The sequence below is a fragment of the Petromyzon marinus genome, chromosome 21, assembly GCF_048934315.1.
Source record: "Petromyzon marinus isolate PM22_M1 ecotype Great Lakes invasive population chromosome 21, UKy_Petmar_22M1.pri1.0, whole genome shotgun sequence".
Taxonomy (NCBI): Eukaryota; Metazoa; Chordata; class Hyperoartia; order Petromyzontiformes; family Petromyzontidae; genus Petromyzon; species Petromyzon marinus.
This window is the reverse complement of record NC_133687.1, coordinates 14,874,871-14,900,758: the sequence shown is the minus strand read 5'-3', so window position 1 is coordinate 14,900,758 and position 25,888 is coordinate 14,874,871. Positions and strand designations below refer to the sequence as shown.

General features: G+C 51.7%; 1 protein-coding gene across 2 annotated transcripts in view; it reads right to left on the bottom strand.

Annotated features, from left to right (window-relative positions):
• Positions 1–856: 856 nt before the first annotated feature.
• NUP160 (nucleoporin 160) overlaps positions 857–25,888 on the bottom strand; it is a 35,656-nt gene continuing 10,624 nt past the window's right edge. For both annotated transcript variants that reach the window (XM_032958197.2, XM_032958196.2), the window contains exons 12-36: positions 25,135–25,212; positions 23,937–24,107; positions 23,148–23,247; positions 22,489–22,651; positions 21,427–21,551; positions 19,524–19,669; positions 18,677–18,810; positions 17,419–17,492; positions 16,397–16,538; positions 15,699–15,768; positions 15,142–15,240; positions 14,908–15,027; positions 13,821–13,919; positions 12,432–12,526; positions 11,760–11,856; positions 10,422–10,527; positions 9,853–10,016; positions 9,064–9,124; positions 8,712–8,822; positions 8,126–8,252; positions 7,147–7,251; positions 4,766–4,907; positions 3,556–3,681; positions 2,462–2,563; positions 857–1,127 (exon numbers count right to left, since the gene is read on the bottom strand). In XM_032958197.2, coding sequence (XP_032814088.2) covers positions 1,008–1,127; positions 2,462–2,563; positions 3,556–3,681; positions 4,766–4,907; positions 7,147–7,251; positions 8,126–8,252; positions 8,712–8,822; positions 9,064–9,124; positions 9,853–10,016; positions 10,422–10,527; positions 11,760–11,856; positions 12,432–12,526; positions 13,821–13,919; positions 14,908–15,027; positions 15,142–15,240; positions 15,699–15,768; positions 16,397–16,538; positions 17,419–17,492; positions 18,677–18,810; positions 19,524–19,669; positions 21,427–21,551; positions 22,489–22,651; positions 23,148–23,247; positions 23,937–24,107; positions 25,135–25,212 — 2,877 coding nt within the window. In that variant the 3' untranslated portion in view covers positions 857–1,007. The remainder of the gene's footprint in view (positions 1,128–2,461; positions 2,564–3,555; positions 3,682–4,765; positions 4,908–7,146; positions 7,252–8,125; positions 8,253–8,711; positions 8,823–9,063; positions 9,125–9,852; positions 10,017–10,421; positions 10,528–11,759; positions 11,857–12,431; positions 12,527–13,820; positions 13,920–14,907; positions 15,028–15,141; positions 15,241–15,698; positions 15,769–16,396; positions 16,539–17,418; positions 17,493–18,676; positions 18,811–19,523; positions 19,670–21,426; positions 21,552–22,488; positions 22,652–23,147; positions 23,248–23,936; positions 24,108–25,134; positions 25,213–25,888) is intronic.

Below are 25,888 nucleotides of genomic sequence, written 5' to 3'. Positions count from 1 at the left end.
TTCTAAAACAAAAATCTGGCCATGTCTCGCACCCCCAAGGGGTGCATGCACCCCAGGTTAAGAAGAAAAACCACCACTGATGTGAGGCTTCTACAGAAACCGTATGGTGGGCAATCCCACCCCAGGTTAAGAAGACCACCACTGATGTGAGGCTTCTACAGAAACCGTATGGTGGACAATCCCTCCCAACAAGCCCACAGACCTTTGCGGGCACCTCCACGGCCAGCAATGCAAATTGTGAAACATTAAATCATTTGAACCTCATGAAACACTTGAAACGCATGCGCAGGGCTAAATCTCAACACGAACGCTTTATATATGGACTATAATTTAAAACAAAAGATGACGGCCATTTATTCACCCACTGCAGGTGTGAAGGATCCCCCCCATTCTATTTCCATCACAAGGGTTGTTTGACCATACTTCACCGGTCGGTAAATGAGGTGCCCAAGATCGGTTCAAGACATCGGCTGTGGGCCAAGAGTCGAACTCGCATCGCCAGGTTCACGGCACGGTGGCCAACCACGACACGCCACCGTTCTAAATATGGATGTGCAAAACAGGCAAGAGCCCACTGGGAATGTGTTTTAACACCACTGCAATATCGTGAATGCCGAAAAGAAATTGCTTAGCGATTTAGTTGCAGCCAATTTGTGCCGTGTGATATTTCCCACATCCCTGTGTTGTGGTTATTATCTCACCCAAGGCCTGGGTCTAAATGGGTTCTTGCCAAGCGACACATTTTTGCTATTACGTGTAAGAATTATCTTAAACAAAAACATATATTTGTACGATATACCAATGTGATGTGTGTGCGTATATGACGTAGACAAAGAAAATATGCACAAATAAACAATTTGTATAGTCAAAGTGTTTATTTGTAAATTATTCAAGGTTCATATTTTGTTAATAAACGTTTAACAAAAACGCCATTTAGCACAGCAGCTTTTGTATCACACAGAAGCAATAAAAATAATGAAGACACGCGAGACAAGAGGCTTGTGTTTTCACTGCTGCTGCTGATGTTGCAGGCAAGCCCTCTGATTGGCCAGGTGCAGCATGTCGTGGGACACCCCTTCCACCCGCTCATGGTAGGCGTGGATTTTACCCAGAAGCCTTTCCCGTAGCTGTGAGAGAGAGAGAGAAAAGAAATCGTTAACAACAAAAATGTTAAGTGCACGCACGTTACAATTAACAACGGGACGTGGTGATAAGCGAATCGGGGAATCGTACGTTACAACGTATTCACATTGCACCTCGTGTTGAAAGCCAGTGGCAGCGAAAGCCCCCCCAGAAGGCACACCGCCCCCCCCTCTCTCTCCACTCACGATCATGCTGATGTTACCCCGTGCGTGAGTGTGCCCTCTGATGGGATCGTTGATATTTCTTCAATACATTAAGAGCCACTGGCAGCAAGGGTCATTCGCATCCATTACACGGTGTTTAAGCCTCTAAGCCAGTGGTTTTTAACCTTTACTGCAGCCTTGCATCCCCCCTTTGGTTATAAATCGTAACAACAATTACGTTAATACAGAGGGGTTTGATGAAACAAAGTAGTTGTACTTACGTGCCCGTGCTTAATTGGTGTTTTCAATGATTTACCTTCTAAAAAAAAATCTGGCCATGTCTTGCACCCCTACAAAGGGCATATCGCACACCCAGGGGGGCAGTGTACACCCCAGGTTAAGAACCACTCTAAGCTGTACTCATTCCACTACTACTATTTGTATTTTAGCAGGTAAGGCCCACTGAGCTATATAGCTCATTTTCAGAAATCACCTGGCCACAAATGCTAGCTCAACCAAGTGGCTTATCGCATGGAAATTTAGAGCAGCCAGATACTCTAAACGCACGTTGATTCTAAATATGGAGGGAAAACCCGGAGGACCCGGAGAAAAATCAACGCAATGAAGGGGAGAGAACCATGTACACTCCAAATATACAGGCGTCAGGGTCGGGATACCACCCAAGACCTCCTGTGCACCATGCGAGGTAGTTAACATCTCGTCAACATGAATTCTAATGAACCAGCAAAGATGATGGGTCAAGTCAACCCGCTGAGCAGGACGTGAGCCTGCAATATTCATGCTGCGGCTGGAGCACACGAAGCCACAGTGCTACCTGGCCACGAGAGGACATCAGCCATCAAAGGGCCTAATGTGGTGGTTGATGGGGAAAATGTTACCATGGACACCCTTCCCATGGCCTCCAACCAGCGATGTTGCCGTCACGTGGGCCCATGAGAGTAGAACCCAGGATACGGTAAAACCCGGAAGCGGCAGAGCCCCCATAGTTCTGTCCAGAATTGACAAAACGCTAGTTCGCTCTCACTGGAACCAGGGCCTTAGCGGTGCTGGGCTCAGCGCTGTGACCCGGGCCAAGTGTAGGAGAGCTGCCCCGATTCACTCGGCCGCCTCTTGCACTGCCGATGAGTGCTGCTGCTGCTGCTGCTGCTTAGCACCTCCATGTTCGACGGACTTGAGCCCTCCTGCAGCGCGAAGAGCAGCTGGTCGATGGTGGAGTAGGGCACCCACACGGGGGGAGCGGTGGCTGACAGGGGATCCTGAGAGGAGGGATATGCACACAAAGGTCCCCCGTGTAGCCTTAACAGACTGTTGGGGGCAAGTGCTGATTGTGAGCACCTATGAAGGCCGGCACGGTTCACGAGGGGGTGGATGGCCAACACCACGCCCAGCCGCCTTTGTCAGAACTGGAAGGTTAGGCTTAGGTCAGGACTGGAAGGTTAGGGTTAGGTTAGAACTAGAGGGTTAGGGTTAGGCTTAGGTCTGGACTGGAAGGTTAGGGTTAGGTTAGAACTAGAGGGTTAGGCTTAGGTCAGGACTGGAAGGTTACAGTTAGGTTAGAACTAGAGGTTAGGGTTAGGCTTAGGTCAGGACTGGAAGGTTAGGGTTAGGTTACAACTAGAGGGTTAGGGTTAGGCTTAGGTCAGGACTGGGAGGTTAGGGTTAGGTTACAACCAGAGGGTTGGGGTTAGAACAGGACTGGGAGGTTAGGGTTAGGTTACAACTAAAGGGTTAGGGTTAGGTCAGGACTAGAAGGTTAGGGTTAGGTTACAACTAGAGGGTTAGGGTTAGGTTACAACTAGAGGGTTAGGGTCCTGTGCTGTGGTTCCTTTAGACCACTCCTGCACTATGGCCAAATCACCCGGAATGTGCTCAATGTCACATGTCAGAAGCACAGCAGGGTTGAGCTTCAATAGTGCTTGGATGCCCGACCCACATGTATGAAACGGATGGTGTAGGGTGTGGAGCTAATATGGGAATTGCACCAGAATCCACTGTTGTGATGTACTGTGCTCACACGGTGTATGCTCCCCTGCCTTCACAAACCCACACCGCGTGGGTGCGAGTACATTTAACTGACCCACGACCCCCATACGCCGTGGGGAGGCCTTCATACAGCAGTGGATTGACTGCACGTACAATTACACAGAAGCAGCATGGAAAGCCAAAGCGCCGAAAACGAAACGAATCTCGAGAGCCAAGCAGGGCATCGGGCCTGTGCATGCCCCCGTGTGCCTCTTTGTCAACGCACCTGGATGCCGAAGTACGTGTGGCCGCTGCCCTGCACGGCGTCCAGCAGGTCAAGGGACAGCTCGGCCGCTTCTTCGAGAAGGTCGTAGCGCAGGTAAAGGCGCAGCAGCGCCGGCGTGTCGTATGCCTGCGCGGACACGCAAGCCCAAGTGTGGATGTGCATGCACCTGGATGTGCTGCTGCTGCTGCGTGTGTGTGTGTAGATTGAACTCATTTCGCACCGTACGTAGCCAACTGTGATAATTATCGGAGGTATGGGGCCAAAGAGAAACTAAACACTAAAAGAAAATTTAATGTGACGAGTTTTTTGGTTTGGTGTGTAGTCGTTGGTGCCCGGCTTCAGACTTGAGAACACTACACTTGAGAACCTGGTTGAATCACAAGTGGACGCACGGTTTCAAATCCTGGGATTCCCGCAGTGCCAAGATCGTGGTCCAACCCTTTCCACCACCTGGCCACCTAATCCCTTCCCATTCTTAACACTGGCCAATAGCTGATCACAAGGTGCAGGGTCACAAGAAAATACAAAGATTCCCCATATAGGCTTTCACAGACTGTTGGGGGCAAGTGCTGTTAGCGTGCACCTATAAAGGCTGGCACAGCACACAAGGGGTGGGTGGGTGGCCATCACCACGCCCGGCCGCCTTTGTCTCCCCAGTGCTGATGTTGTACACACCGCACCAGGTACTCATTTGAGGCGGAGTCGAACTAAGAGAAGGCCCAGGACAGGGTTCAGATGTTCCCCAATGTTAATGGTCGTGAGCGGAAAGCAAACTCGACTCTCTGGGTTCATAGCGCAGCGCGCTAACCATTGTGCCCACTCACCAGTTGCACACAGACACACACAAAGACCTCCCCGTAAAGCCTGAACAGACTTTTGGGGCAAGTGCTGTCAGCGAGCACCTATTAAGGCCGGCAGGGCAAACGAAGGGGGTGGGTGGCCAGCACCACGCCCGGTTGAGTTAATCTCCCTAGTGGCGACATTTACACATCGCACCGGGGTACTCGCTGGAGGCTGAGTCGACACACGTACACACAGACACACGGACACGCACAAGGCGGAGGGGACAGGCCTGCGCATGCAAACGCACACGCCTAGGTGCAGACACGTGCCTGGGTACTGGCGTGAACGCATCGTCTCGCTCGCAGGCCGAATGCATCGCTTGTACGCACCCACGCACGCACGCACGTCAACGTGAACGCGGACACACCTTGTACACGTTGACCAGCCACGTGGGCAACGCGGCCCCGAGGGAGAGCAGCTTGCCGATGACCGCGTGGTGGGCGCGGCGCGTGGGGTCGCCGTGCTTCTCCAGGTAGCAGGCGAGCAGGCGCCACGCCTCGTCCGCAGGGCTACGCAGGCACACGCATCAAGACACCCCCCACACACACGCACCAAGACACCCCCCACACACACGCACTAAGACACCCCCCACACACACGCACTAAGACACCCCCCACACACACGCACCAAGACACCCCCCACACACACGCACTAAGACACCCCCCACACACACGCACCAAGACACCCCCCACACACACGCACTAAGACACCCCCCACACACACGCATCAAGACACCCCCCGCACACACGCACTAAGACACCCCCCACACACACGCACCAAGACACCCCCACACACACGCATCAAGACACCCCCCACACACACGCACCAAGACACCCCCCACACACACACACTAAGACACCCCCCACACACACGCACCAAGACACCCCCCACACACACGCACCAAGACACCTCCCACACACACGCATCAAGACACCCCCCACACACACGCACCAAGACACCCCCCACACACACGCACCAAGACACCCCCACACACACGCATCAAGACACCCCCCACACACACGCACTAAGACACCCCCCACACACACACACTAAGACACCCCCCACACACACGCACTAAGACACCCCCCACACACGCACTAAGACACCCCCCACACACACGCATCAAGACACCCCCCACACACACGCATCAAGACACCCCCCACACACACACACCAAGACACCCCACACACACGCACCAAGACACCCCACACACACGCACCAAGACACCCCCACACACACGCATCAAGACACCCCCCACACACACGCACTAAGACACCCCCCACACACACGCACCAAGACACCCCCCACACACACGCACCAAGACACCCCCACACACACGCATCAAGACACCCCCCACACACACGCACTAAGACACCCCCCACACACACGCACCAAGACACCCCCCACACACACGCACCAAGACACCCCCCACACACACGTACTAAGACACCCCCCACACACACGCACTAAGACACCCCCCACACACACGCACCAAGACACCCCCCACACACACGCACTAAGACACCCCCCACACACACGCACCAAGACACCCCCCACACACACGCACCAAGACACCCCCCCCACACACGCACCAAGACACCCCCCACACAGGCACTAAGACACCCCCCACACACACGCATCAAGACACCCCCCACACACACGCACCAAGACACCCCCACACACACGCATCAAGACACCCCCCACACACACGCACTAAGACACCCCCCACACACACGCACCAAGACACCCCCCACACACACGCACCAAGACACCCCCCACACACACGCACTAAGACACCCCCCACACACACGCACTAAGACACCCCCCACACACACGCACTAAGACACCCCCCCACACACGCACTAAGACACCCCCCACACACACGCACTAAGACACCCCCCACACACACGCACTAAGACACCCCCCACACACACGCACCAAGACACCCCCCACACACACACACACTAAGACACCCCCCACACACACACACTAAGACACCCCCCACACACACACACTAAGACACCCCCCACACACACACACTAAGACACCCCCCACACACACACACCAAGACACCCCCCACACACACGCACTAAAACACCCCCCACACACACGCACTAAGACACCCCCCACACACACACACTAAGACACCCCCCACACACACACACAAAGACACCCCCCACACACACACACACACTAAGACACCCCCCGCACCCCGTGGAGCCTTAACGGACTGTTGGACCGAGTGTCGTTAGCGAGCAGCTGCAAAGGCCAGCACGGCACACATGAGGGTCAGTGGCGAGAACCACGGCCGACCGCCTTTGTCTCCCCTGTGGCGATGTTTACACACCGCACCGGGTACTCATTCGAGCCTCAGTCGACCTAGGGGAGGCCCAGGACCGGTTCAGACAATCGTCACTGCTGGTGTTCGTTGGCCATGAGCGAAAATCGAACGCGCACACGCGCGTATTCTCGATACGCAATTCTGGAATCGCATTAAATACGCACCGACTTGCTCAGAAACTCAAGAATTGCTCATGAAATGGAATGGGACTTTATAGTGTTGTTCATTAGATACGTCGAGTCAGAAATGTCGGTGTGTCTTCTGTTCACCTGAAATGTGATTCTAGAATTGATATTCCAAGGAATTCCGTATCTAACCCATAACCGTACCAACTAGACCTCGTGATACCATCTCCGGAATGGAGGGGCTGGTATACAGCGCTGAAAGACGTGCACGCTATGTTTCACCTGGTGGTCTCCTTGAAGTTGCAGCTGGTGGGTAGTTCGTTTAGAGATAGCCAATTCCATGCCTCCTCCTGCTCATCACCCACATCATTCTGAAGCATCACACACCTGCATTCAAACACGTACGTGAAAAGATTGACGGCAAGCTCTTGTTGATCGAATTAAAGTTGAAATAATTTCTAAGCAATTCATGCTTGAAATACATAAAAGCAAAAAAAAAGATGATAAAAATGTGAAATACAATATTTGTCACACTGTGAAAATGTAGCTCTTCCTGTTGATAATGGACAGATATTGCATCGTGAAGATAACTTTCGTGCAAAGTTGTGCTGCTACTCGGGACCCACTTAATTGAAAACTGACCAACCTCATCAAAAGGGCTGCCGTAAACTTGCGCCGCTAACCACAGCGGGAAGCGCTACTTGCAAACGTGCAAACACATTCTGCCACGACAGCTAGCCCATTGGTTTCTGGACTGTAAATTTAAAAATCCCAAGGACTTTACCGAAAGAACTAAGAATATGAACCCAAGGACGGTTGCATTTTGTAAAGCGTCACGCGACCCATACTCGTGTGCGATTCTTTTTCTGAATTTCCCGTTTCGGCGAGATGTTAACTCCCTTGGCTGCTATGCAGGAGGTCGTGGGTTCGATCCTAACCCCGACACCTGCTGTTCTCCGGTTTTTCCCTTCACATTTAGAATTAACATCAAGCGTTTGAGTATTTGGCCGCTATAAATTATCCACGTGACCACTTCCGTTTAGCTACCGTTTGTGGACAGGTCGCTTATGAAAAAGAGCTGTAAAGCTCAGTGGGCCTTACCTGGCAACATTAAAATAGTTTAGTTTACTTTTAACAACCAGCAACCATACACATGTATGCAAGATGAACTTCTTTCGAACCGTGCTTGGACAAGCGTGCTCATCGGAGGTACGGCGACGGTGGGGGCCCCGGGCCCTTACCACCACACGGCGGGACTCACTTGAACGCGAGGCCCGTGAACACGGCCTCGAGGCTCAGGCTGTGTGATCGCGAGAGGCTGAGCGCCACATCCATCAGCCCAGCCTGGACCAAGAGCGGCACCAGCTCCTCTGCGCTGCTGCCACTCGCTGCAATATCGGCGCAAAGACAAAATATCCATCCCCGCTTATATAGAATCAGGGCCAAAGGGGCTAGGTAAATAATTTTCGTTATAGTTGAACATCAGATGGTACACACACTTGCTTCAAGGATCAAAAGGTTTCTGTAAATGATGAGAAAACCCATCACAAACGGAGAATGCACGCAGGCTGTTTTCTATTAATCTTTAATCACTTATCCAGAATTTATTGTTGGTTCTATGGAGGAAAAATCAATCTGGCGTCTCCTGAATCACGCCGGACTGGCTTGGCACAGCCAGGGTGCAGCTGGTTGTACAGTGGAAAAAGAGGCAAGTGTAACTGTGCCCCAGTAGTGTGGTCGTGTGCCTACGTACGTGCGACCTGCAGTAACGTACCCGCGTGTTCCTACCGGACACGTGCGTGTGTGTGTGCGTGTGTGTACGTGCGTGTGCACGTGAGTGTTCCTACCAGACAAGTGCGTCACATCGGGGTGTAACTCCGCGAGCCGCAACCGCGCCTTCGCCAGAGAGAGTTCGCGCTGCACGTCTTCCACCTCCACCACCTCCACCCGGTGCCTCGCTGCACACACCGACAACACCATCAACACCATCGCCACCACCAATACCGATCGTTGACACCCGTCCCAACTTGCCCCAAAAAGTCTGTGAAGACTATACGAGGGGAGGTGGGGGATATCTTTGTCTTTGTAGCCGTGGCGTTGGGGCGAGTGTCGTTGCGACTATTTGCGTCGTTGGGCATTTCGCCCGGGTGGCTCGAGCCGCGGTCACGGCGGTGGCTGAGTTCACAAAGCGAGGCTCACGCGGAGGCTGCACCGTCTCTCCGTCGTGGTCCCGCTTCGGCGAGGCTCCCGGCCTCTCGCTCTGCAGCGTCGGCACACGAGACAAGCGCACGCAGGTTAGACACCAGGTCGGGGCTCATTGCTGGCGACAGACTTTGCCACCGCAGGCGTCACCTGGCTCCAGCGCAAGGATTAAACTGGTGGCCGGTGCCCGGGGAAGAGTGACGTGAAGACAAAGTTGTCTTTTCTGGCGCTCAAGTCGTGGGGAGCGGTGGCGTTACGGTTAGCGCACTGCGCTAACCCAAATTCGATTCCCGCTCACGGTCAACGCCAGTGACGATTAGGTGAACCGGTCATGGGCCACCCTATGTCGACTCAGCCTCAAATGAGTACCTGGTGCAGTGTGTCAACATGGCCACTGGGAAGACAAAGGCGGATGGGCGCGGTGCTCGCAACCCACCGTGTGCCGCGCTGGCCTCCATAGGTGCTTGCTAACAGCACTTGCCCCAACAGACTGTTACAGGCTATACGGCGGATCTTTGTCTTTGGAGCGCCGAGCAGCTAAAACGCAGCAACTTGGCATCGAGGGGAGTACAGGTGGTGCATCTGCTAGTCATTTCAGTCAATCAATCCATGGCACCTGGGTATGTCCCGGGACCTCCTGTCAGTAGCGAGCCTTTGCACTTCACGCGATAGCCTCAACGTTTACTGGGCCTGGGACAAATGCCGTGGTGACTGCACCGCCCCTGAAGTGGCGAATGGCGGTTGTTCTGGGTTGTTCTGTGTGCGCATGCGTGCGTAGGAGCTTACGGGCGTGTGCGACGCGCAGGGAAAGGCGATCCAGGCGTACTTGGCCGGCGTGAGACGCAGGCACGTGAGGGTGACCAGCAGCGCGGGCACCTGCTTGCGCAGCCCGGCCAGCGTGGGCAACTCCCTGCCCAGACGGCGGGCATACTCTAGCATGGCGCTGCCGGCTGCGCGCGCACGCACGCAAACACAACAACAACGATCAAATTCACAGAAAACCCAGGCCTGCGGTTGCAGCAACAGCGGCCAGACCTTCAACAACACAGCCGCGAACCGACCTGAATTCGAGAACATTCAACCATGCCACCGCAGGGTTTTGCTTGCTTACCTTTTAACTGAGAATCAACGCACGGCAAATCAACCAGAATCCATTTCCTCGATAACTAACATGGGCACGTAAGACTCTTTCAAGTTAGGATTTTTTGCAGCCGTACGCGAGGGAGATTGCCCGCGAAAAGTGTGGTTGGCGGCGATTGCGGAACGGAGGAGCCGGTCGGCGATAGTGACGCGATGGGGTGACGGTCGTCGAGGTGAGATCGACGGAGGAGGGGGACCGCTGCTGAGCACCGCACCCTTGCGCAGGTTCTTGCGTCGCACGTGGAAAGCGTAGAGCAGCTCGTAGGTGTTGTGAGAGAGAAGGTCCATGGAGCGCGCGCGCTCCTCCAAAATACCCACCACCTGGTACACGCACGCACGGACACACGAAGATAACAAAGATCCCCCCACGTGCTGTTGGCGAGCACCTACGAAGGCCGGAACGGCACACGAGGGGGTGGGTGGGCCAGCACCACGCCCGGCCACCTTTGTCTCCATAATGGTGATGTTTACACACTGCACCAGGTACTCATTTAAGGCTGAGTTGACCTCGGCGAGGCGGAGGACCGGCTCAGATAATGGCCATTGGTGTTGGCCCTGAGTGGGAATCGAACTCGGGTCACCAGGAATGTAGAGCACCGCTCTCCACACGCACGCACAAAGCAGCATACAGAGACACAAATACAACCGCAATTCGCCACTAAGTGACGGTGACGTCACCACGGCGCCTGTGCCAGGCCAGGTGCACACTTTTGAGGCCACGTGGAGTGTCGAAGGCTCGCTGACAGACCCAGCAGGTGCCATGGGTTGGCTGACTGAGATGAGCGGTAGATGCACCACCAGCTCTACCCCCTTGCTGTGCGTTAAAATGCACGTACGGGCGCATATCCCCTCCACTCATTCATTATTATCTCGGGGGACCCCACAATTATTGACAGTGCCGGCTCACTGGCTGGCTGCCGTCCAGCTTGTCCGGGGTTCCTCAGCAACTGTGAGATGCAATTTGCATGAACGACGCTACAGACAAAACTAAACATTGTTATTGTGATTATGACGAATACATAATGCAAGTTGCAGCGCAAAGCTCACGCACAGACTGAAACGTTCACCACCAACACGCGCACGCACGCACGCACTTGCTCAAGATATACAGTGCACAAATACACGCAAATATACGTACGCAAACGTGCACAGGTGCATCTGTTACCTCAACTAAATAAACGATTGCTAGAACCGTAATTCGTCAAAAGTACGACGTGGTGGACCAGTGGCATGGCCGCGAGAGATTCAGACTGCAGTGCGCTCACCACCGAGGGAACGGTTTAGGAAGCAGAGCGCCCAAGGGGTCGAACCCCTGCATCTTTGCGAGCCCCTGTCGCACGCACGTGTACGCGCGTTGAACTTCTTTCGCCCCGTGCGTAGCCAACCGTGCTAATCTGAGGTGCGGGGCTACACGACACGCACGCTTCGCCGCCGTTAGGCCACGGTGACCGCTATTGTCCGCCGTGTCAGACGTCGCGCCGTTGTCGAGCTTGATTTGTCGTGCGTGGGGTCGGGTCCCCAGGGTTCGTAACGGGTTGTGTCGCGATTGGCACCTCTCCCTCCAGGTCCTCAAAGGGCAGACTGACGATCTCGTACAACTGCGACCGCTCCAAGAGCCGCACGGTCAGGGCCCGCAAGCAGTTCTTCCGGCTGGCACACGCAGGCAAGTAAGCACAACACCGCATTCATCATACGTATCTCAAATATACGTCATACGTATCTCACATCACCAGCGCTTCGATTGAAAGAAAATGCTTCATTGAAAGCAATTTAACAACACAAGGGGAAGAATGACCAAGTGGAATTCGGCAAAAATTCTATACGAGCAAGATCATAAAAAATTCTAAAAGTGTCTTAATACTTGGTACATATAATATATCTGTGGTACACAATGAGCCCAAGCCAAACGAACTCATTTTTTGGATATTTATACACTTTAAAACTCAGTGCTGTGCAAGACAACCCTAATTTAAAAGATAAACGCATATGATTAGGGTTGTCGTTGTTGTTACGGCATTCGTGACAACAACGACGACGACCGCCAAAACCAGCTACAGGTGACTGCCAGCTGCGACTACGAGAACCGAACAACTCTGGTTCCGTGCTCAGACAAGATCCACTGGCGGGTCCTCTCACCCAAAGCCACCTCGGTGACATCGTAAAAAAATTCCGTTGACAGCGATGGACAGAGGAGTTTGCGTTTGCAGTGTAAAGCGTTCTCTCACTCTGCGGTGTCCACATTGGCCATCATGCACTGGAACGCCTCGGCATAGTGGCCCAACTCCAGGTGCTGCCGGAAAATGCGCGTCTGCAAGGAGGCCTGCGGGAACAACGGCCGCCGTCGTCAAGCCGAGGCCAACGGGCGTGTGGCAGTGTTGCGTGGCTCGAAGATGTTGGCTACCTCGCCTGGTTTACAGGGGGTCGTGGGTTCGATCCCGACGCTAACGCCTGCTGCTGTATATTTGGAGTTTGCGCGTCTCTCTCCCCGTGGCCGCGTGGCATTTTCCGCGATATTCTCCGCGTTTTCGCCTCCACATGCGTTTAAGAGCATTTAGCCGACAAAAATTTCCACGTGATAAGCCACTTGGTGAAACTATGATTTGTGGGCAGGGCGCTTCTGAAAAATAACTATATAGCTCAGTGGGCCTTACCTGGTAAAATAAAAAAAATTGTTTTAGTTTAGTTTTAGTTTATCTACGGGAAGTCTCCAACTTCCGAACAGATTCTGTTCCCAAAACCCATTCGCAAGTCGAAAGGTTCGTAAGTCGGAACACAATAATGTACCGTATTTAAATGTACACATACGGTCAGCGTTATAAAATGCGTCATTACAGTTAAACAAAGGAAAACTTTGTTAAACTCATGAATAAGAATAAATATTGTATATTTGCACATAACGCTGTAAATAGTTCCGCAGTTCGGTTCGCAAGGGCGAGTTCCTCGTTTGCAAGTCGGATGGCTAAAAAATAAATAACTTGTGGAAGTTCAATTCTAGATTTAAAGCTTTCGTGACTGCTAGGATCCATACTCTTTGGTTCTATTGGGTAAAGTCACGTAGGTGAAAATAAAATAACAAAAAAATAACAAAGTGGAAGTTCGTTTCTAAGTGCGGATGCAGAACATGCAAATGATATAAAGTATCAATTTCAATCGGGAAAAAATACATTAATAACATGAAATACTATTTTTTTTTAAGTACAAAGAAAGTCACATTTAAAAAGAGGACAATTAAGGTTTCAAGTGCTTGCACTAAGATGCATTGGCGTATCGGAGGATGCCATATCACTAATACAGAATTATAATTATCGGCAAGTGCATATATATTTGGAGTGCTCGTGTTTGTTATTTCTGTGTGTTGATGTGAGTGATGGTGTGTGCGTGTGTTGATGTGTCTGCTTGTTGGGGTGTGAGTGGTGGTGTGCGTGCATGCCCAGGTGTGTATGTATTTCTTGTGATGAGTGGTGATGTGTGCGTGCATGGTGAGGGTGCGTGTGTTGAGGTGTGTGCATGCCGAGTTGTGTGCTTGTTGGGGTACGATTGGTGGGGTGCTGTTGGTGGCATGCGTGCATGCCCATGTGTGTGTGCGCGTGTTTGTTGCGTAAGTGCGCTCGTACAATGTACGCTGCATCCCCCTCGGTTGCCGTGGCTACAGCCAGACCGGCCACGTCGATCACCTGCTCCGCCAGCTGGAGGTTCTCAAGCAAACGAACCACCTGCAACGCGTCACGGAGGGGAGGGGGCGACATCCACAGTTACTTAGGAGGCGCAACTGACAGGAAATCTACCAAGTCTCACATGGGGTAACAACCGCTTGTGAAAGAACATCCCCAACACTCTCACTGCCAATACAATCCCGGAACAATTTAAAAATCCCACGTTGCCCGCCATTATTCTGTTGGACTCGCCCCTGGCGACCTCCCTCCCTGTCATCTCACTCTACTCCTCCCCCACCCCTTCACTCACTCTGCGCTCGAGACACCAAAGGCTTTCTATCAAAGCCCCCACATAGTTCATCTTTGCCCAGTGGGAGGTCGCTCAGTTTCCCTCCACTGTCACCAAAGTCTGGAACGCCCCTTTCCCCAGCCGCCTGCGCTGTTGACTCCTGGCCCCTCTTTACATCCAGGGCTCAAGGTCTTTATGCTTTCCTCTGCCTACGACCGTCTTTTTCTATCGGATAAGCCCAACCGTTTCTGTACAGCATCTTGAGACACGGTAGAATATTGTAAACTGTTCCTTAGCTGCTTAAAATAAACTATCCCAACCAATGTCTTTGTAAAAACGGAAACATCATTTTAGATAAAAACAAGTTCCTTTACTGCTGCTTCTCTGCATAAACTCCCCATCCTCATTCGAATTCTTCCCTTTTACACTCAACATAGCTGTAATCGGGTAAAACACAATTCTGGTAAATGCTAAATTACAGAGCCATGAACACAGCGCCCTTAATGTCCACAAAAACAAAAATCCTCTAGGTCAGGGGTCGGCAACCTGCAGCTCCGGAACCGCTTGCGGTGGCTCTTTAAGGAACTGCTTCGTGACGCATTCTTTATTAAGGACCACCACCGTCTCTCGTGTTCACAACGTGCATTGCGGCTCTTCTTGTTATGTTGGTTGCCGACCGATGCTCTAGGTGTTTTAATATTGAATGCCACTTGGAACAGGGTGCCAGAGGAGTTGGGGCCCAGGAGGGCGGGCGATCACCTTGCTGAAGTACTCCATGCGAGGGCTGCATGCCGACGGCTGGGTGTCGAGCGAGAGGAACTTTCGGAGGAACGGTTCCTTCTCCACCTCCCCGGCTGCCTTGATGAAGCAGTCCACAGCCTGCATGGGCAAGCACGAGCACAACAACAAAAGAATAAATCTCCCATTGTAGTCTCCACGGATTCCTCAGAGCAAGCGCCATCGGCAGCACAGACCACGGGTGACCCAGCGCACCTTGTGAGGCTCTCCGCAGACCAGGTAGGACTGCCCGAGCAGGAAGCTGCGCGAGCCTTCGTGGGCACGACACCAGGCCTCCAGGAGGTTGCAGTACCTCTGGTGCCAGAGAGACGTGCAAAGAGAGAGAGACAAAGACAACGTTCCCCCATATTACTGTGAGGGCCAAGTGCTGTTAGCGAGCACCAATCAAGGCCGGCATGGCACACGAGGGGGTGGATGGCCAGCACCACGCCCGACTGCCATTGTCTCCCCAGTGGCGATGTTTAAATACCGCACCAGGAAATAATTTGAGGTTGAGTCGACTTAGGGGAAGCCCAGGACCGGTACAAAAAATCGGCACTGGTGTTGGCCTTGAGCGGGAATCGAACTCGGCTCGCTGGGTTCGTAGCGCAGCATAGTGCTAACTACTACACTACCGTAGACACAAACTGTTAAGACAATACAAAAGCGAGCGATGTATTATCGCGCAGGTGAGCATGTGCAGGTGTACAGTGTGTGTAGTGTGCATACAGTGCGTACAGTGTGTGTACAGTATGCACACGTGAGGTTTGCACCTGCAGCTGCATGTTCTGGCAGTGAAGCGACAGGAACTCGCCAAAAATGAATTCACCCCCCAGCGGCCACCTGAGGAAACGTTAAGGAAAAAGGGGCGGTGCATGCAGCAGCAACGGCAGCAGCGACAGCAACTAAAGCGACGGTTTCCACAAATCATCAGCGATTGCACCACCTATGCTCCCGTTACCATGCACAACTAATACAGGCAGACCGTGACTTTATGAACGCCCGCACTCATGAAGGAGCTTCCATAAGTTATTAATTTTTATTTTGAAACGTAACACATTTATAACCACGACAGTATGCGCGTATGTTTAATTTCTATTGCATGATACGGAGCCAACCGTGCTAATCGGAGGTACGGGCCCTATTAAAAGTAAAAAGTCAAATTTTTAAAGGAGACCTTACAAAATAAGAGCAAAAATACGAAACACAGAAGGAAGCCACAGTGAAAAGAACGCCTAAATAAATGTAGTTGCACGTTTCACACGCAATATAAAACGAGGTGTAATTCAAGATCATCGGAGGTGCGGTACATCGTTGTGTACATTACTGCGTCCCGATTAACGAAGCGTTCCTCAAGGGTGGGTGAGGGGGGGGTGCAGCCCCCCGTACGACCTCTCCCCATCTCTTTTGCCCGTAGCTAATCACAACTGGCCCGCCGAGAGCCGGCGGTTGAGGCCAAAAAAAAGGATGCAGGTCGTGGAGGAGGTCGGCCACGACGGCGGCCGACAGCTGCGGCCAAGTGAGGCAGCAGGATCGGGGGGCCCGGGCCGCCAGGGCCCTGGCACGCGACGAGGAGCCGAGCAGCAGCTCCGTCAGCACCATGGCGGAAGGCCCTGGGGGAGGAATTTGTGGGGGGGGGAGGGTGACGGGGAGGAAAGCAGAGAGACGATCTCTCATCCTCCCAGCAGCCGGCGGCTTTTGGCTCGCCGTCAAACAAACACGACAACTGCGACGCGCGCACTTTCAGGTGCGCTTCTACGGCCGTCTGGAACGCTCCTCCTTCCGATATTAGGAAGCCACCGGAGCTATGAACTTTTAAATCGTCTAGATTGAAAACGAATTTCTTCAGAACTGCTTTTTGCGTTTAGTTTGTCCTCCCCCCCCCCCCGCCCCGCATCTCTGATTAGCACGGTTGGCTATGTATGGTGCGAAAGAAGTTCAACATACATCCATACATGAAAGCCTTACAGAGTATGTCGTAGGGCGAATGTTGTAAGCGAGCTCCGATTAATAATAAATTGAGAACCGGAGAGAGAGAACTAGAGTGGGGTCTTAAATAAGTCTCCAACAACTGCGAGTTCCCAATCGCCAAGGGCAGGGTATTCCAGAGTCGCCGTGCCGACGAAATCTCGGTCGAGCCAGGTCCGTAGCCTGGAGCGCGGTCAACGTTGGGTAGGGCACGATTCGACAGGCCTCAACAGATCACCTTGGTGGAGCGTATGGCCGAATCACCCCTAACCCCAAGGTGGCAGCAGGTCCATTTGAAGCCCGAGGGCCGGCACGACACAAAAGGTGGCGGCAGGTTCACAGTACTCCGCTCGAGCTTTGTCCCCCCCATTGCGAATGTCCTTAACTACACTACCTCAGCAGATGCCCATATTAGGCCGAGGTGATCCTGGAGGAGGCCATGAGCAGAATTCAATTTGAATCGTTACTGGAGTTGCGCGGGGCCAAGATGTGAACCTGGGCTTGCTGGGATCAGTGTCCACTCACCGCTGGAAGTGTCGATGCTGACAGCGGGGAGTCCGGAGATGTCCAGCACAGATAGACTCCGAAGGTTGCACTCCCTAGGGCACACCGGTACGCACACACACACACACAGAAGACAAATATCCCCCATATACCCTTAACAGACTGCAGGAGCAAGTGCTGATAGCAAGCACATACGAAGGCCGGCACGGCACACGAGGGAGTGGGTGGCCAGCACCAACGCCCGACCGCCTTTGTCTCCCGAGTAGCGATGTTCACACACCACACCAGGTACGGTGGCCCAGGAGCGGTTCAGATAATCGTCACCGGTGTTGGCCGTAAGCGGGAATCGAACTCGGGCCGCCGGGTTCGTAGTGCAAAGCGCTAACCGCTAGACTACCGCTCCCCACACAAGAGTTACGTACACACACACACATAGGTGCGTGCGCACACCATCAGAAATACACGCTTACAGTACATGGGACACATGAGCACACACGCGCACAGGGGGCCAACGGCAGTAATCCAGCTCTTTGGAGATAAGCGTTGGGCAATCCTCAAATATTTGTGAATTTCCCAAACTCACTGGGTTGCGAGTTTGGTCAGGAGTTGGAAGTATAACGTGTCAATTGGAAAGCACACATGTGCGGACCTATGGGTGTTAGAACCTTTACATGCACTCAAATGAACATCATCCCACAAGGATAACACTATTCCTGCCTTTTCAAAGTACCTCCAATTGTCGGAATTAACCAAATCAGTCGGCACATTTGCTCACGTGGCACAGCTTGATTTTATCGGCTCTGTCGCTGGGTGGGTGGAGGATTATAGTTAAACAAAAACAACTGACATTACACCGACACGATCTCAGCCAAAATAAACGAGTTAGACATCGAGTTACAAAGTATAAGAAGCATCTGGCGATTTACAGAAATGAAAGCGTGCGGCACTGGTGGGGAGCGAGAAACGAGTTTGGGGAATCCTGGAGTTAAACAACGAGGCTGAGAGGGCATCATCACGGTCTTTGTTTTGGTGCCATTCCTTCATTCGTTTGTTAATTTTCGATTTTGTTCGTTAGTAAGAGTTTACATTTGCTAGGTAGTGCCTGTATATGGGACTTGGTCCCCTTATATAGAATTAATATACAGCGTTGTGGGATGCTTGTTCACGTGAATGGCTGCTATATAATATGAAAGAATCATCATCATCATCATCGAGACGAGATGGGCAAGCAGGGAACGGGCTGGGGGAATTTTTTTGAGGCGGTGGCGGCGGCCCGTACAGCGCGTTGGCCGGGACGACGGTGGAGAGGCACTGTCCGGCCCAGACCAGCACGCTGTAGCAGTACAGCAGCGTGACCGTGTGAGGGCGCAGCTCGTTCCAGCTCTCAAACAGCTCGCCCGTGTCTCTTCCAATCTGCACACCGTGCGCACACACGCACGCACGCACATGCACACACACGGGGAGGAAGGCATCCCGAGTTGAGTGTAAAGGATTGTTGTGGACAAGTGCTGCTGCTTGAGAGTGCCTCTTCAGAATGGCTTGGCCAGTGCCCCTTTCAGCCGTCTCTGTCTCCCCAACGAGCGGGACAAGCGTCTCTATTTTTTTCTCCGTCTCCATTTTTCTGCAACTCCCTGTCCCTCTCTCTTTGTAGATCTGCGTCTCTCTCGGTATCTCTCTGCTCATCACATTCTTTCTCTGTCTCTTTCTCTTACTGCCTGTCTCATATCTTTGTGTCTCTGTCCATGACCCTGTATGATCATAGACAACATGAAACAAATGCCTTGCCAATTCAAAAAGCACTAATACGCAACGGCTTACAAACACCGCCATCACGTTGACTCGAGTCGTAGACACGTGATATCTCTGTATTGTGACCTTTGTAACCTTAGTTGTGTTTCTGGGGTTGGGGGAGTGACGTGGGGTCCAGTGGTCTGAACTGGGGGGCCGCCGTACCAAAAAGGTTGAGAACCTACTGGTGTAGACTCATGTATGTGGCGTGCAATGTGGTGTGTGGCATGTGGTGTAACATATGGTTTGTATGACTTGAGCAGGCAGGTGTCGTGTGTATAGCGCAGCGTGATGTACGCGGCGTGCAGTGGGGTGCGGCGGGGCGTGCGAATTCTCACCCCAGAGGAATGCTCGTGAAGCATAGCTTGCAATACCAGGAGGCCCCAGCACATCTCTAGGCGAGTTAGGGCTGACTGATGGGCAGCTTGCGCTAGAGCCATCAAGCCAAGGTCTCCCGCGTAGACGCCTAACATCATCGCGGCCTCTGTATCGACAAAGACAAAGATCCTCTGTATAGCCTTAACAGACTCTTTGGTTCTATTCGGTAAAGTCACGTAAAAAACAACAAAAAATAAAAAATTCACGTTTCGACCACAACACAAGTGGCCTTCATCAGGTTAAGGGACCAGACTGTCTAGAGGACAGTGCTGGAGTCACGAAAGCTTTAAATCTAGAACCTTAACAGATTGTTGGGGCAAGTGCTGTAAGCGAGCACTTATTGAAGGCCGGCACGGCACACGAGGGGGTGGGTGGCCAGCACGAAGCCCGGCCGCCTTTGTCTCCCAAGTGGCGAAGTTTAAACACCGCACCAGGTACTAATTTGAGGCCGAGTCGACCTAGGGTATGCCTAGAACTGGTTCAGATAATCGTCACTCATGTTGCCGATGAGCGGGAATTGAACTTGGGTCACCAGGTTCGTAGCGCAGCGCCCTCGAACCAAATCGTCAAAAGCACAAAAATGGGCAAAACAGTCCGAAGCAGGAATCACTGTCATTCTCGGAATCACTGGTAAACTAATCTCAAAGCCAAGCAGAGGATATTTTCTGAGCAAAGAAATACATTTGTAGCAGGCTTGTATCTACTATTTAGAAGGCAGTGAGATTCCACGAAGAAAAATCCCTTCTGCAAGGAAGACCTAGCAAACATAGAATAACCTCCTTGAATTATATCGTGTGTATCAAAAAATTGTGCAGTGTATTTTATTAGTTTATCCTATTAGGGGAACAGCCTTTGACCAAATGTGCCCGTTCCTATCAGCTCTTGGAAGCTAAACAGGGATTTCACCATGACAGTGCTTGGCTCGGAGCATAAACCATCACCACGCGAACTCCACTCATCCTCGCAGCAGCTTCTGGCCAAGCATCGAACAAAGATGGTCACTGCATCGCACACTTTCAGATGCGCTTCTGCGACCATCTGAAACGCTCTTATTTCCAATATCAGGAAGCCATTGGAGCTATGCACTTTTACATCTAGATTTAAAGCTCATTTTTCTTTAGAACTGCTTTTCGTGCTTAGTTTGTTGTCCTTCCCCCGCACCTCCGATTAGCACGGTTGGCTACGTACGGTGTGATAAAAGTTCAACAAACATACATACGCAAACCCCAATGCATACAGCTGTTGCAGACTGCATGGGGGGGGTTGCATTGTGGTCAGAAGGCAGCGCAGCAAAAGCCATTGCTGTACTCTTACTTCTCTGCTCGCACGCCTATCGCTTACTGCCTTTGTCAACCGCCACCCCCCAATGGTGAAGTACGGTCAAATAGCTCCCGTGAACTGCACGGCGTGCGGAGGCCCCTCAATCGCACAGTGGATTGACAACAGAATCAGAATCTTAATTTTGAATGGAAGAATCCGATGAGCTATGGAAGCTCCTTTCCACAGGTGTCCAGTCGGGGCAGCTCAGAACGTTCCAACAAACAATACAAAAACGCGATAGGAGGGAAGATAAGGATACGGAAGATAAACAAACCATTTACAAATATATACTAATAAAACTCAAGTAATTTTCATCTTATCAAGTAAAGCCCACTGAGCTCTTTGTTTATTTTTAAAAAGCGACCTGGCCACAAGTGATAGATCCACGAAGTGGCTTATCACGTGGAAATTTATCGTAGCAGCAATCGGGCCGTACACGTTGCACATCGTGGCAAGACGTGCAAAACAAGCGCGTGTGCAGGCGTCGCCTCGGGCTGCGACAACGATGACAACGATAGGATCGTGCGAAGCGTGGGGACGAACCGGAGGAGTGGTCGGAGGTCGGGAGGTCGCGGCCGCCGAGGTCAAGTTGAGCTAGCACGAGGCGGAGGGCCCCGGTCAGATCCCCCAGCGCCAACAATCGGGACGGCAGATCTACGTCATCATCCCTGCATAGGCAGAATTCATTTAAAAATATATATTTAAAAAAACGTCAAAACACACTCGTCAACAACACCGCCTTAAAAAATAAAAATATATAATCGGCGACATTTCGGACAATGGCAACGAAGGGACAGGTGAACAAAAAATATTCTGTTTGCAGACTGCCTGCCTGTTTAAATCCTGTTTGAGAGCTCCAATTAAGGGCTAGCACAGCACAAAATGGGGGTGAGGTGTGGCTGTTTCGCCAATACTCGTGTACTTGCAATGTGTTGGGCAATCCCGAGACAACACACACAACAAAGATACACATGCATACACACGTACCTGCAAACATGTACAACAGTCAAGTACCATTAGCGAGCACTTGAAAAAGCAGGTATTGTGCGCATGGCTTCTTTGTTGACTTCTACGTATAACTACTGACATGTACACTCATTTAAGGCAACATTTTCCCCGCACCTCCAAATAGCACGGGTGGCTACGTACAGAGCAAAAGAAGTTCAAAATACATACATAAATTGACTTGGGAGCAGGACAGCATCAGTTTAGTTCTTGCCATTGATATTATCTATGGCCAAGAATTTAACCCAGGTGCATGCGCGATAGTGTAGTGGTTAGCACGCTGCGCTATGAACCTGTTGACCTGAGTTCGATTCCCGCTCACGGCCAACACCAGTGACGATTATCTAAACCGGTCCAGGGCCTCCACTTGGTGGACTCAGCCTCAAATGAGTACCTGGTGCCATGTGTAAATATCGCCACTTGGGAGACAAAGGCGGCCCGGCGTGGTATTGGCCACCCACCCCCTCGTGCGCCGTGCCGACATTCATTAGATGCTCGACAACAGCACTTGCTCCTACAGTCTGTTAAAAGTCTATACGGGAGATCTTTGTCTTTGTATTTTGCATGGTGCGTGCCCGCGTGCGCGTGCGTGGGACCCACGTTTGCTGCACCAGGCCGTGCGCAAACTCCTGGGCCAGGATTTCAGCGTTGCACGGGGGACCTAGTTCCATGTCGGTGACCCAAGTGAGCTCGGGCCCAAGACGCTCGCAAACGCAGCGCACGCACTCCAGCAGCACGCACATGTCGCCCAGTGTGTCCGGGTCTGCAGCACGCCCACACACACGCACGGAACGCGCGCGCCCGCAAACCAGCGTCAAAGCATTTAAAGTAACGTTTACGTAGCGTTTAATAATTATTTTTTGTCGAACCAGGAGGCGTATCTTAAAGGGTGCTCCTTGCCGATAACATCTGGCAGTTCACCAGCTTAGATTCAAGCAAGCCTGACTGGTGATGACAGAGGCCGATGGGTTGCGTAAGAAATACTTTAATTTGTTATGTGGAGACACCGCTATCTTGTATTGTCTGCTTATGTATTTTGTTATTTACAATAACAGAGGTTGTTTGATTACTTAGATCAGGGTACTTTTAAAAAGATTCCGGTACACCACGTAAAATTAGTGTGTGGCTACAGTTGTATTCAAAGAGGATATAGGTGTAGATGGAGCAGATATAAGTGTAGGTGGATCGGATATAGGTGTAGGTAGGATCGGATACAGGCGTAGGTGGATCGGACAACAGGTGTAAGTGCAACAGCTGACCATCCACAATGTCTCCCAGGTGGTAGGCACTCGCCCTGGTGGGAGAAGACAGGAACAGCTGCTCGATGGGTGCACAAGGCACAAGCAGGGACAGCGAGCCCTGCACGCATTGCACAGCGGACAGCGCCAACACCCGGGTCACTTAACCAGAAATAACATGACCACAAAGACACCCCATACAACCTTTACAGATTGTGGGGGGAAAGAGCTGTTAGCGAAAACCTATGAAGGCCGGCACGGTACACGAGGGGGTGGGGGGTGGCCAGCACCACGCCCGACCGCCTTTGTCTCCCCAGTGGCGATGTTTACACACCGCACCAGGTACTCATTTGAGGCCGAGTCGACCACGGGGAGGCCCAGGACCGATTCAGATATTCGTCGCTGGTGTTGGCCGTGAGTGGAAATCGAACTCGGGTCGCCGGGTTCATAGCACAGCGTGCTAACCGCTACACTACCACTCCCCACCAACATCAGCACAAGGTGCTGTTGTGGCGAGATGTTAACTCCCTCGCCTGGTATGCAGGAGGTTGTGGGTTTGATCCCAACCCCAATGCCTGTATATTTGGAGTTGGCATGTTCTCCCCCCTTGACCGCAAGGGGGGAGAATAAATCACGCATTTAGAGAATTTGGCTGCTATAAAATTCCATGTGATAAGCCACTTCGTTGAGCTATGATGTGGCCAGGCGGCTTCTGAAAAAGAGCTGGTTAATACTTTAAGGCACCCATGCAGCAAGCATTCTGCCACATATACTGAAGGAGAAGGTGTGCTAGCTGTGATGAAGCGTTACCGGCTTGAGCAGGCAGACCAGGCTGGTAGGCGCATTGGCCAAGATGCCCAGCGGCCGTGCCAAAACGTCTTGATACTGGCACACGCAGGCCAGCAAACGACGCCAGCAGCTTTCGGAAACACCCTCAGCATCAGCCCCAATGCCTCCACCTACTGCCACCAGTCCGCTCACCTGCACCAAGGGCACACAGGGCATGCATATGCGTGAACACGTGCAGCTCACTTTGCTCACCCACTGGTGGACGAGGTCCTCGCAAAACCGGGCGTTTGACCATGCTTTCCCACGCTGGTCGGTGCGAATCAGTGAGGGTGGGGAGCATATACAAGAGAGCGCAGGAGTACGGTACAGCAATGATTTTGCTGGACTGCCCTCTGCTGTCCATCATGCAGCCACCCAGCCCTGTGACAACCTCTCTGTACATGGTGATTCCCCCATCCAACCATTATGCAGGCCTCAAAATTCCTGCTAAGCTTCCAAGATGTGCCACATTCTGGGTTATTTGGTCAGTGAGACTTGGACAGAGATTAATAAACTCACACAGAGAGACACCTCACAGGCTTACATAAAGACTCAAGACTCAAATCATCTCAATGTTAAGACTGTCCACACGGGTGGCAAATAAAAGCGCAGGTCTCGTGGACAACGGTGAAGTCTCCCAACTGTGAGGATGCGATGGCTGTCTCTAGGTGGCACCACAAGGGCAAGCGGAGTCCAGAGTGCGCGTTCTCCACTCTTATTGGTGGGAATGTCTACACGAAGAAAACCTCAAAAAGAGTGACCTAACAATATCAAAGCAGTAACCTACTTTAAAAAAAAGTAACCTGGCACACTCCGTGAGAACTTTTTGAGTGAATAATTTAGTACTTTACCATAGCGTTGGTTGTTATAGTGCGGTGGACGCTGAGCAGGCTGTGACCACCAACTTGCTACACTTGGGATCTAGACTGAAAACTCATTTTTCGAGAACTGCTTTTTGTGTTTAGTTCTTTGTTCTTCCCCCACACATCCGATTAGCAGTTGGCTACGTACGGTGCGAAAGAAGTTCAACATAGTGACGCTAGCTCGGTCCTCTTACCCCTGAGCCACCACAGCTGAAAAACATTTTTAATGGCAATAACACGCACAAAATATATATATATCTGTATGTACGTGAAAAGGAGACGGACGAATGGGGAGGAAGGAAGGACAGCAATCTTACCTCTCGCTCCACAGCGAGCACCACCTGATGCTGCAGCCCTGCTGACCCTGTGGAATGGTCCGCCCCTCTCCGGTACACCTGTGTGGGCAGTTACACAAAGGACAATGGTCAAGATCCCCCGTATAGCCTTTAACAGACTGTTGGGGCAAGTGCTGTTAGCGAGCAGCACCTGTGAAGGCCGGCACGGCGCACGAGGGGGTGCGTGGCCAGTACCACACCCGGCAACCTTTGTCTCCCCAGTGGAGACAGTTTCATAGTCTCATAGTTTATTTATTTGGTATAGCCCTGTGAGCCATTCGGCTCTTGAATCGGGTGCAACCTCAACAAACAAAAAACATGAACAAGAAAACATTTTAAAGTGATTATGTCACTGTGCAAACAGAAAATCCAGGAAAAAAACAATCAAAATATTCCTGAAATAGCACCGTACACCAACGCTGTGTGCAAAAATCCCAGTGGGATGCAAGTCAAATAACAACAACAACCACAAGACAACTAAGATTAAGGCCATAAGTCTAACTCTGTGCTACAATAAACAAAAACATGGCCAAAAACAAAAAAAACGTTTTCGAAATCACCAAAATAAAAGCCATAAATGCAATGTAACAGTGATCATAGGGACTGTGACCGAATTTTTTACAATAAACTACATAAATAAATTATAACACCAAAATCTAGAGCCATATTTTAGGCCACTGAATAGCAGTGGCAGCTAGGGGTGTACACCTCCTCTAGAGCAGAGATGTTTACACAG